Below are 12,500 nucleotides of genomic sequence, written 5' to 3'. Positions count from 1 at the left end.
GAACTGTGTTTGTGTTTATTTGGTACCTCAAAGACACTAGAATAATTTGTTTTTTAGAAATAAAATATGGTGTTCATTGACAGATCATAAGTAGGTATTAATGGGTGAATTGTATCAGTAGCCATCATGCTAGATTTTATTTACGGAGACGAAGAGAGTAAGAGAATCAATCAAATGAAACAATTACAAAATACGGACGGCCCATTCTCAGACCAGGTCATGAAACATTTATCCTCAAACACCAAAGTAATCTTCTCATACATCATTCATTCGTTTGAATCTCTGCTCAAAAAAATAAATAATAAAGAGTCCTGGAGAATTAAAGACGTTGTATCCAGTGTTCATTGTCTCCCGGTGGCTAGGACTTCTGTTTCGGACCTTCTGCCGGTGTGAAACCCTCAGTTTGCATCTTATCCTTGTACTTCAGAAAGTCCCTTCTTTTGGCAAAGTATTTCACCTGTAGAAAGATGGGAAATATTAGAACAACATACCTGAAAAAAGACATATGAATGGAGTAAGCAAATGTCTTTCAAATGAGAAGCAGCAAATTTAAATCTGATTCCAGAAGTTTCATCAAATTAGAGGAAGAGATGTAGTCTTGTGAGACTTGTGATCTCGCGAGGTTACAAGGCCATCACAGGTGCGCCAAACTGCCAACAGGTGACTCCATAGATCAGCCTTACTACTTTCACCCATACCTGTGTAAAATGGTTTAACCAAAGATGGAAGGAACCAATCGGTAAAATCCACTTGTCCAGTGGTCGGTTTGAATAATAACCGACGGAAAACACATCTGTTCAAAACGATTGGATGTGGGTCTATTTATTGATTTATGAACAGAAAACAATTCCTTACCCATTGAGCAGGACAGCTGGCCTCGAACTGCTTCTGGAAGTTCTCGCAGGGACCAGTCTGGTCCTTGTGGTCGTCCAGACACTTCCAGAGATCATCTCTGGCACCCCAGCACGCCTTCCTCTCTGCCGAGTTGGGAGCGGTCATCGCCTCCACGGGGGGTCCTAACTTCTACTGGGAGCTCCTACTGGGATGACTGGGTTACCTTCTCTCTTCAGTGACCCCACATGGACCGAGTCTCCGATAGGCCAATCTACACACGTAAGTCTCACCAGCAACCAAGATATGATAGGTTGATGGGCGATCGACAAATGTAATCCTGGCCAAAACAGACACACACTACATCAACATAACTCCAGTTACATGTTAACCTGAAGGACGCGCCTGTCGTCGCTGTTTGCTGACGTCACGAGTGGCTTGGCTGCATGTTTACTAAAGCGCCACTAGAGGGCGCAGTTTGTCTACATCCTATAGTATTTGTGACATCATGTAGTTCTTAGATTCTCAAATTCATCATTGCATTGATAAAATCTCATACATTATTGGAGTAATTACAAGGGAGGTATACTATGTATATTTTTTTAGAAGGCTCTACTGTGATTGATGATTCAAACAATTCAGTTTAAAATGACTGTAATCGTGTGTGTGTGTGTGTGTGTGTGTGTGTGTGTGTGTGTGTGTGTGTGTGTGTGTGTGTGTGTGTGTGTGTGTGTGTGTGTGTGTGTGTGTGTGTGTGTGTGTTTCTGCGTTAATTCACTCTTTCCTTTTCGTATTATTTAAATTCTATGCTTCTCTCTTTCTTCCTCCATCTCTCTCTGCTGGTGAAGGGGGTGGGGGGAGGGCTGGGGGCCCCTAGATTGGTTACCATGACACTCAGAAACAATTAATCTAAACCCCGGGAAAATTTGGCAAAACAAGGATTCTGAAGAGGTGTGTGTGTGTGTGTGTGTGTGTGTGTGTGTGTGTGTGTGTGTGTGTGTGTGTGTGTGTGTGTGTGTGTGTGTGTGTGTGTGTGTGTGTGTGTGTGTGTGTGTGTGTGTGTGGAGAGATGAACGGAGTAGAAGTGACCCGTTTCACTGCTTTAGGAACTCAGATATGCTTTTGTTAAATGACCTTATATACCTCTCCTATAGCACGCACACGCCCACACACACACACAAGATGTGGGCAACAAAGAAAAAACTGCGACCGCCTTCAACAGGTTGTAGATTGTTAACTATAGAATGTTAGTTAACAGATTAGCAAAGATGGTAGTTAACAGGTAAAGTGGGATTGCAGTTTACACATTAAATAAGAGGGTAAGCAGTTGATTTAAAATGAGTTTAGGTCGGTCATTTCAAGAAGCTAAATTAACAACATTCTGTAGAAAAGGAGGGATATCATAAAAACACACACATCGAGACAGAGGGACTCACAGACAGACCGACACACAGACAGACACACAGTGTGGTACACAGACAGCGGGGAACACCGACAGACACACAGACAGACAGACGGACACACACACACAGTGACAGACAGACACACACACAGACACAGTGACATACAGACAGACACAGTGACACACAGACAAACCGACAGACAGACGCACAGTGACAGACAGACAGACAGACGTACAGTGACAGACACAGTGACATACAGACAGACAGACACACACACAGACAGTGACACACAGACAAACCGACAGACAGACAGACACACACACAGACAGTGACACACAGACAAACAGACAGACAGACAGACTGGGGCCTATCTGCAGTAACCAGGCCATATAGGACGGACCCATGGAGAAGGACACGGGTAATCATCAGACATTATGTTGTTCATACCGGAATATATTCATACCAAAATTAGTCATTTCTTTACAGTTGACCTAGAACCTGGCTGTTGCCTAGTAACCCATAACCTCAAGCTGAGGCCTATTAGCCCCTAACTAGCAGGGGGGCAGGGACTTATTCAGATTTGAATTAAGTTCCAGAGTCAAACCAACCCACAGGCCATTTCAAGATGGTTTGGCTGTAAATGAAGACTCAAAATAAACCTTGAACTCTGATCTCAATGCGAAGGAGAGTAAGGGAAATTATTATTTTATCCGGCAAATGTAGTGGCAGTTGGATAGAATGTAACTCAACCACAACTGTTATGTTTCTCCAGACCCCCCCCCTACCCCCCACCCCTCTCAAACTGACTCCCACACTTTCGCTTCCAACAGTTTTTTAATCCATCTTGTTCTGTGTATTCTCCTAAAGCATTTCAATGTGTACATATATGGCTGGCGTATGATTGGCCAACGAGGTAAACAGAAACAAAACCCTCCGTTATTTCTCTGTAGGCTCATTAACCTCGCTCCATTTTCTGTTTGATAATGTAGTTATATAACTAAAAACCCTGTAGCCTGGAGGAAGGAACACACACGCACGCACACGCACGCACGCACGCACGCACGCACGCACGCACGCACGCACGCACGCACGCACGCACGCACGCACGCACGCACGCACGCACGCACGCACGCACGCACACACTACAGTAGAATCAAGAAACATCTCATTCATGTGTTGGATTATTTGTGTCTTTCATGAAGAATATGAGCAGAAGCATCGAGTAAATAAATCAATATGAATGAACTTTGATACAAACACATATTTGTACTGTAAGTTAACTCTATAATCACCGAATTCATCCACTGCAAAAAAAAGCACAACTGTTTCATGCCATGTTGTCGAATCGGAATAATCAACGATAAGTTCAAACTGCCCTGAAAATTCCATGCCTCATTGGTTGCTATGCCAACTGTTGTCGTTACCATGGAGATCCAAACCTGTCCTCTCCATCCTTCTCTAGCCCTCCTTGCATATGTGTTTTTGCTCACCGTCTCAGAAGATATGATAGGGCAGTGGCCAGGTTGTTTGACCCCAGGGGGAAAAAGGCATTGGGTTAGATTCCCAAAATCCGCAGCCTACGGAGGTACCCTTGAGCGACAGGGCAGCCTTACCCCCGCCTGCTGCTTAACGATGTTTATCTCTAATTAACTGTGTGTCACCCAGGGGAAGAGCGCTTGGCGAATGGCCGCCTGGTCAACAGTCACACACACACTTGTCTCACACATGACCATGCACTGGTCACATGACCTCCGGCAGTTTCTGGGCAGGAAAAACCTTCCAATGAACGTCTGATTTGTTATATGAACGGGAACCACTTGTTGCTGTGTGTGTGTGTGTGTGTGTGTGTGTGTGTGTGTGTGTGTGTGTGTGTGTGTGTGTGTGTGTGTGTGTGTGTGTGTGTGTGTGTGTGTGTGTGTGTGTGTGTGTGTGTGTGTGTGTGTCAAAGTCTCAAACCGAGCAGTCTTCATCAAAGTCAGAATAATTCAGTCAATAATTCAATAACTCCGGTTCAACCCGTTATTAAATTCACCAGGTTTTTCTTCCGTGGTCTATTTACCACAGCATTGACCTAAGCAGAGCATGTCATCATCCTTGGGTCTGTTATCTGACCTGCTGTGATGTGTCATGGTGGAGGATCGAGGAACCGAGTGGGCAGTATCAGTGAGTAGCATCCATCTTTACAGAGCGTACGATCTGGTTAAAGGTCGACTGCAGCAACGTGGCGTCAGAGGGGGGAAAAAAAGTGAGTTTGGAAATCTACGTCAAAACAACAACAACCGAAGACCACACTGATGGAATTTAATTATGCGCAAATGTTGCATACGCGCGCACGCACACGCAAACGGCACTAGGCCGCAAGTGGGTGGAAATCCATAGACGGATAGATCAACCGATAGGGAGATCAAAAGGGGGAGAGAGAGAGAGAGAGAGAGAGAGAGAGAGAGAGAGAGAGAGAGAGAGAGAGAGAGAGAGAGAGAGAGAGAGAGAGAGAGAGAGAGAGAGAGAGAGAGAGAGAGAGAGAGAGAGAGAGAGAGAGAGAGAGAGAGAGAGAGAGAGAGGAGAGCTCCCTTGAAGAGCCGAAGCGACTGCAGATTCAAAAGGATGGCTTTCCCTGCCTGTGACTCACTGTCTGGCTGTCACCGGGTCATCAGGGGCATCTGAAGGGACTTCACAGAGAGGACTATCAGTCCACACACACACGGACACACGGACACGGTCGGTCGGACACACACTCTGAGAGCAGGGGAACTACCCAGCACAGACAGACAGACAGACAGCAGGGGAATTACCCAGACTTGCAAACAGCCATCCTTATTCGTTGTACAGTCTGTTTTCTTCGCGTCAAAGCTGTGAACCACACACTTTGTCATGGTGGAATGTGTGTGTGTGCGTGTGTGTCTGTGTCTGTTTTCTAGAGAGGATTGTATTTTGGCCCAGTTAGAGTTGTCACCCTACGATGGCATTTGTATGTGTGCATAAAGCACTCAAGTATGTGTGTGTGTGTGTGTGTGTGTGTGTGTGTGTGTGTGTGTGTGTGTGTGTGTGTGTGTGTGTGTGTGTGTGTGTGTGTGTGTGTGTGTGTGTGTGTGTGTGTGTGTGTGTGTGTGTGTGTGTGTGTACACAGGAACTGAGGTCATCGCCCATCCACTTGTGTACATGTTTTATAAGTGTTTTCACACACACGCACGCACACATCATGCGCGAAGTGGAGTTTGAGATTCTAAATGGGACAGTGAAGGAGGACATGAAGAATGTTGTTGATGCAACAAGTGAACGAAGGCCAGGGCCCGCATAAATTAAGAACATAATCTCATCATTTATGCAAATGTATGCAAGGGGGAAAGAACTCCCCATTGCGTTATTGTGCGACTCAAGCTTGTATCATTAGGACCCGAGAAGCCCTCTGACACACACACACACACACACACACACACACACACACACACACACACACACACACACACACACACACACACACACACACACACACACACACACACACACACACACACACACTCACTCACTCTTTTTTCCCGCGGTAGGACTGTCTACTTTAAGACGCCGTTGGGAACCTCCGAGCGGAACGCCGCTAAATCACAGGATCACTGACACACATATCGCTCGCTCACCAACAGGCGCGCGGGGAGACACACACACACGCACGGATACACACGGACACACACGCACGGATACACACGGACACACACACACACACACGAGCACGGACACGCACACGCACGGATACGCATGGAAACGCACACACACGAGCGCGGACACACGGACACGCAAACACATACACGGACACGCACACAAGCATCACCGGGAACGACCGCAGTCGGGAGTAGATCCGCATTCCTCTTGCATTGTGCGTTGCGCCATAAATTCAATAGAATACCCCCACCCGCTGCGCCCATTGACAATCACCCGTTGTCAACAATTAGAGGCGAGGGGCGACGCTCGGAAAGAATAATTAACATCACACATTCACACCGTGTGGATGCGTGCACGCGCGCCTCCAGAGGCTGACAGCTGGACGCCAAGATCAGCATCAGCACCAACCTCATCATCACTCCCCGTCGATTATCGCCAAGTGATGCGTGCGCCGCTGTTCACGCCATGAAACAATCTGCTCCGTGTTTGATTCTGCGTCCATGTGGGTCTGGCCTCGGGGGCGGGGAGGGGGGGGGGGGGGGGAGGACGTGAACGGCAAGGCTGCTCGCGCCAGTGCCACTCCAACACAGCGCGCCACACCGAGAGGCACGAGAGAGAGCGAGAGAGAGTGCTGCGAGCTGAAGGAATGACGCGATGGTAGGAATTGAACGCGTCTGATTTCGCGTCGAATTCGGTTTCCGAAGCGAACCTTTTTTTTATTTTGGGCTCTCCGAGTGAACCGTGCACCAGGAGAGTGTGGAGATGTCCGTATCCAAAGCGAGATGTTTCAGCGCCCTGCTTCTTCTGTTGAGCCAAATGGGTAAGAACTGAATGAACGGAAACTTCAACAGCGGTGCGGCGCTGTTCATGTTAATGTTATTTTGTAACATTAACATTACCCCGTGCCGGTAAAGGAATAAGATGAAACATTCTGGCTAGTGTTATGTTGTCTGTTGTACTGTGTTGTGTTGTGCAGCAGCAGCAGCGGCAACACGTTGAGTTGAAGTGAGGATACGTCGCCTCCATCTCAATGGGGTTGGAAGCTCATTCCCATTCAGAGCGTCTCTCAGCCATGTCAGTAGTATAGCCTACCTCTGAACCAGTTTCGAGCATAACATAACATGTCAGTACCTCTGAACCAGTCTCGAGCATGATACCTCTGAACCAGTCCTGAGCATAACATAACATGTAATGAACTAGTCGGGCACTAGCATATTGTCAATACCTTTTAGTAATTAACTATTCGGGCACGAGCATACCATGTCAATAACTCTAGTAATTAACTAGTCGGCCACGAGCATAACATGTCATTACCTCTAGTTATTAACTAGTCGGGCACTAGCATAACATGGCAAAACCTCTAGTAATGAACCAGTCGGGCACGCGCTCTCCATGTCGCCAGTTCAGGTCGGTCACGGTTGGGATACTTTCCGAGCTCCTATTGTTTTATTATGAAGCTAAACTAGCAGAGACACTGTGGCCGGCCCCACCTCTGAAGCAGAGCTTTTCAGCATCTAATCAGGAACTAATTAAATGGTTCTGCCGTTGGCATTTCAAGTGGCCGTTATGAATGTTGAGTGCTGATTAGCCTTATTGTATAGAGGCCATTTCTCTCGCTCTGAGAAAAGCATTCAAGCAGAGGTGTTTATGATTTGAAGTCTTTGATTAATCGAATGATTCTTACACTTTTTTTTTTTACCGTGTGTGTGTGTGTGTGTATGTGTGTGTGTGTGTGTCTGGGGGGGGAGAGTTAATAGAGACCTGAGGTGTCTCTTCGAGCCTGGGCAACACACTCACACACACACGCACTACAACAGGTGGTTTCCATTCATGTCACAATGCATCAATAGGATTGTTCAAATCTTGCATGTATTCTGACGATTGTGCGATGAGGTAGACTGTTATTTAAAATGTGTATAAACAACAACGATGGTGTCTGTCTGACCTTGGTGAGCTTTGTGTTTTCACGGATTGATTATCGATTATAGAGTGACAGTTTGTCTGTCTGTCGGTAACAGACAGGCCCTCACTAGGAAAGATGTAGTCGATTGTTCCCAGTGCAGTGCACTGTGTCCAACCAGTGTGTGGGTGTGTGTGTGTGGGGGGTGTTAGGATGTATGTGTGTGTGTGTGTGTGTGTGAGAGAGAGATGCCGAGACAGAGTGAGAGCGAGAGGTGTCTCTAAGCAAAAAGCTGTAATTATGTATGTTTAAAACCATATGATTGGAAGAAAGCTTTTCTCTCTCTCTCTCTCTCTCTCTCTCTCTCTCTCTCTCTCTCTCTCTCTCTCTCTCTCTCTCTCTCTCTCTCCTCTCTCTCTCTCTCTCTCTCTCTCTCTCTCTCTCTCTCTCTCTCTCTCTCTCTCTCTCTTTCTCTCTCTCCTCATGGTGACATTGTTACATAACCTGATCCTCTCTCCTCATTGATCAATCCCTCTGATGTCGCCTCTCACGCTCACATGCACTCTGCCTCACATCCCCTGTCGGTCGTCTGGCTCATCCTCCAGTCCAGTAGCATCTGTAGCCTCCGTAGCATCTTTACTATATTTAGCATCCGTAGCGTATTTGAGCATATTTGCACTCTTTAGCATCTTTAGCATATTCATTCATTCAGAGTCCTTAGCATTCAAGCATTTGTATAATCTATAGCATCTTTACCTTTGCTAGCATCTGGAGCATATTTACCATATAATGTATTATTTTCTTTGCAGTACCTTTATAGATTTTTGGACTGAATGATATCAATATTTTTAGTCATTTCGTTGTCAATATTCTAAATTTGCGCACTGGTCTGTCATTAGTTTCTATAATATTTGAGAGGTTATACATTTTTCTGTAATACACACAAGTACACACATATACACACAAGCATACACACGTTGCGCAACAAACAACATAAATGCACCAAAAACTTTCTTAGCCGCATGTACCACACACACACACACACACACACACACACACACACACACACACACACACACACACACACACACACACACACACACACACACACACACACACACACACACACACACACACACACACTTGAACTCTGTGCTGGTAAAACCAAATTTAAATCTTCATGGAGAGAGAAACAAATCTTGTTACGGAAAGATTTTCTAAAGCCGTCTTGACTCACAGTTTTTAAGCTGCAGGGCAAAATGTCTTATCCTGAAGAAATGAATCTCCCTTCAGCCATATATATCCTTATTGTATTGTGTCCATGTCAAGACGGTTGTGGACTGAAAGTAAAATAAGATTGGTGTAGCTTGATGTTTATATATATATATATATATATATATATATATATATATATATATATGAATATATATTCATATACATATATATATATATATATCATAAATAGAGCAACAGCTGTGTTCTACTAAATTATGAATCTCCACTTCAACCTCTGATATCATGTCTATATACTCTCCGTCTGTCTCCCTGTCTGTCTGTCTGTCTCCCTCTCTCCAGTACCTCTGTCCCCCCGTGTCTCTTGTCTCTCTCTCTTCCTCCCCCTCCTTTTCCCTTCTATCTCTGCCATCTCTGCACCCCTCCCCTCCCTCTCACCCCCCCCTCCCTTTAAATGCCCCCCTCCTCTCCCTCCAACCCCCCCCCCCCCACCCCCTCCTTCTAAATGCCCCCCTCCTCTCCCTCTCATCCCCCACCTCCTTCTAATTGCCCCCCTCCTCTCCCTCTCATCCCCGCTCTCTCCTTTCATCTCTCTCCCTCCAAACATGTGTGCAGGATTTGAGGCGGGGGGGGGGGGGGGGCTGGTTCCGACCACAGCGGTCGCGAAGCAGGCAGTGTCTCTGGGCCGTGGCACGGATGCGATTGGTCTAAGCTGTTTGTGTTTACGTTATTAACGCCATTCGGATGATGAGGAGGAGGACGACGATGATGGCGAGGATTGCTATTCTGTTGCTGTTCTACCAACACCAGTAACGAGGGGAACGTTGTTACAGGAGTTTAAAAGAAGGCAGTTAAGTGTAAGTTGAGAGGGAAGAGAAGAAGAAAAATGACACATTTTTTGGCAGAGGAGAAGAGAGTAGCTCAGTGTTTTATTTAAACAGGAAATGATGGAAAAGATTGATAAAAGAAAGTATAGAGGGAGAGATAGCATCGGCCAGGACATGCTGGGGAGGCAGGAAGGATGAAACCAAGTAGGTTTGCTCTCCCTCTCTCTCACCCGCTCACTCTCCCTCTGTCTCTCTGTCTCTCTCTCCATGTCTCTATCTTGCTCTCTCTCTATATTGCTCTCCCTGTCTTTCTCTCTGCCTCGCGCTGTCTGTCGCTCTCTCTCTCTCTCTCTCTCTCTCTCTCTCTCTCTCTCTCTCTTGCTGTCTCTCTCTCGCTCATGCGCTCTCTCTCGCTCTCTCTCTCTCGCTCATGCGCTCTCTCTGTAGCTCTCGCTCTGTCTCATTCTCTTACTCTCACTCTCTCCCTCTCCTCCCGAAAGGATGAAGTCTGAAGTTACCGTGGCGACAATAGCCGTCTGTCTGTGTCTTTGCCATAAGCACAACAGGAAGCGTTGTGTTTGAATGGGCTGGCACTAGAAGCTCAGAGAGAGAGAGAGAGAGAGAGAGAGAGAGAGAGAGAGAGAGAGAGAGAGAGAGAGAGAGAGAGAGAGAGAGAGAGAGAGAGAGAGGAGAGAGAGAGAGAGAGAGAGAGAGAGAGAGAGAGAGAGAGAGAGAGAGAGAGAGAGAACAAGAAGAAGAGTGAGAGAGAGAGAGAGAGAGAGCAGAAGAAGAAGAAGAAGAAAGAGTGAGAGAGAAAGAGCGCGAGAGAGAGAGAGAGAGAGAGAGAGAGAGAACAAGAAGAAGAGTGAGAGAGAGAGAGAGAGAGAGCAGAAGAAGAAGAAGAAGAAAGAGCGAGAGAGAGAGAGAGAGAGAGAGAGAGAGAGAGAGAGAGAGAGAGAGAGAGAGAGAGAGAGAGAGAGAGAGAGAGAGAGAGAGAGAGAGAGAGAGAGAGAGAGGCTCAATTTGGCTCCCTGGCCAAGATGTGATGTGGAGCGAAACCCTGCTCACCTTTGGAAGAGACTTCTGCGCAAACCAATGAAAGCTAGTGGGTCAAACCAAGTGGCGGTCCATCAAAAGTGTTGGTTCTGCTTTGAGGTCCTGGATGACATGCACAAGCTGTAGTTGTGAGGGCCTTGGGCAGTCGAGTCGGTCTGAACTTCCCCTCTGCTAGTGGGGCTGCCTTGGGCTTTGAGTTACATGGAATGGAACTGAACATCTAATTCACTCTCCCCCATTCAGCTGCTCTGGGGCTTACAGACGGGGATTGTGATAAATCCAAATAAATGTTGCCTGAGACTGTGTCACTAGCCTCGCTTTTGTGGGGACCCGGAAAGGGAAGAAAGAAAAGGTTAGTTTTAACATGCGGACAGTAGCTGCAGGGCCGTGCCTTGCTCAACGGCATTATGTTAACAATGTTTTTCCGTCAAACTCATTCCTTATCATAGATGAAGAGGAATATACTAGGACGTAGAGGAAGTAACAATTTCTAGCAATTGTTAGTGCTGACACTTTGTTCTATGAACAACCTTACTCGACAGCGATATACTGTTTCTCTTTCTTCTGACAAATGTACTTATTGCAAGTCGCCGTGGAAAAAAGCGTCTGCCAAACGCCCTAAAGGTAAATGTAAAGCGTAAGTCGAACGACCCAGAGGGGGGCTACGGTGGTCTTATAAGATTAAGCAGTCGAGGATCTGAAGATCTTCACAAAGACGCAAGGATGGGAGAGTCTATACACTGAGTGGGGAGCCACACAGCAGCAGAGGCATGGCGATCTGGGGGGATGAAGGGGGTGGGCGGGCTCCTCTTTAGTGCCGGACGAGCAGACATCTCGCAATAAAAACCTCCACCTTTTAGAACAGCTTTGTATGTTTTTTTGGTGGGGCGATGTAAATCTCTTCCTCTCTCCGACGAGCTGAATGGGGTTTGTCAGGGGAGCCACCGCCGGTGTCATGTGACCCGCTCCTCTGGAGACGAATGGGTTTCGCCGAGGCAAATTAAATGACACCACTTATTGTGCAGTGGTGGGGGGGGGGGGGGGAAGGACGAGGAGGAGGGAGAGGGGGGGTTACAATGGGAACCAGTCGCTCTCCTCTCACCAGGGAAAAGTTCATCGGAGCTGAAACTGTGACTAATAGAACCTTGGAGAAAGGGAAGTTAATTGATTGTACCAGGACCAGCTGATTGACGTGTGTGTGTGTGTGTGTGTGTGTGTGTGTGTGTGTGTGTGTGTGTGTGTGTGTGTGTGTGTGTGTGTGTGTGTGTGTGTGTGTGTGTGTGTGTGTGTGTGTGTGTGTGTGTGTGTGTGTGTGTGTGTGTGGAAATTGACTACAAACCCCCAAATATCTGTTGAGGGAGAAGTGTTTGGATGCAGAGGGTGAAGTGGTTGAACTAAAATACCCACAAACACTCAACAATCAACGTTACAAAGACCGTGTTTCTGCACTCCCAGTCCGTTTCAGGGAAGTGTTATTTGGAGTGTTTGTGTGTGAGTGCGTGTGTGTGTGTGTCTACTTCCTGTTGGAATAAGCCTCTTTGCATATTTACACGTATATGCACACTATATACTTTGTGTGTGTGTGTGTGTGTGTTT

At 46.7% G+C, this 12,500-nt stretch overlaps 2 protein-coding genes across 2 annotated transcripts in view; one reads left to right on the top strand and one right to left on the bottom strand.

The window, feature by feature from the left end:
• Positions 1 to 1,266, bottom strand: part of LOC130381650 (cytochrome c oxidase assembly factor 6 homolog) — a 1,539-nt gene extending 273 nt beyond the window's left edge. Inside the window, exons 1-2 of the mRNA XM_056589348.1 lie at positions 856 to 1,266; positions 1 to 457 (exon numbers count right to left, since the gene is read on the bottom strand). The exon at positions 1 to 457 is cut by the window's left edge and continues 273 nt beyond it. Of these exons, the coding sequence (XP_056445323.1) occupies positions 359 to 457; positions 856 to 999 (243 nt within the window). The 5' untranslated portion in view covers positions 1,000 to 1,266 and the 3' untranslated portion in view covers positions 1 to 358. The remainder of the gene's footprint in view (positions 458 to 855) is intronic.
• A 5,362-nt stretch (positions 1,267 to 6,628) lies between these two features.
• Positions 6,629 to 12,500, top strand: part of LOC130380437 (receptor-type tyrosine-protein phosphatase zeta-like) — a 53,101-nt gene continuing 47,229 nt past the window's right edge. The window contains exon 1 of the mRNA XM_056587631.1: positions 6,629 to 6,708. Coding sequence (XP_056443606.1) covers positions 6,651 to 6,708 — 58 coding nt within the window. The 5' untranslated portion in view covers positions 6,629 to 6,650. The remainder of the gene's footprint in view (positions 6,709 to 12,500) is intronic.

The sequence above is a fragment of the Gadus chalcogrammus genome, chromosome 4, assembly GCF_026213295.1.
Source record: "Gadus chalcogrammus isolate NIFS_2021 chromosome 4, NIFS_Gcha_1.0, whole genome shotgun sequence".
Lineage (NCBI taxonomy): Eukaryota > Metazoa > Chordata > Actinopteri > Gadiformes > Gadidae > Gadus > Gadus chalcogrammus.
This window is presented reverse-complemented; position numbering and strand designations above follow the sequence as displayed.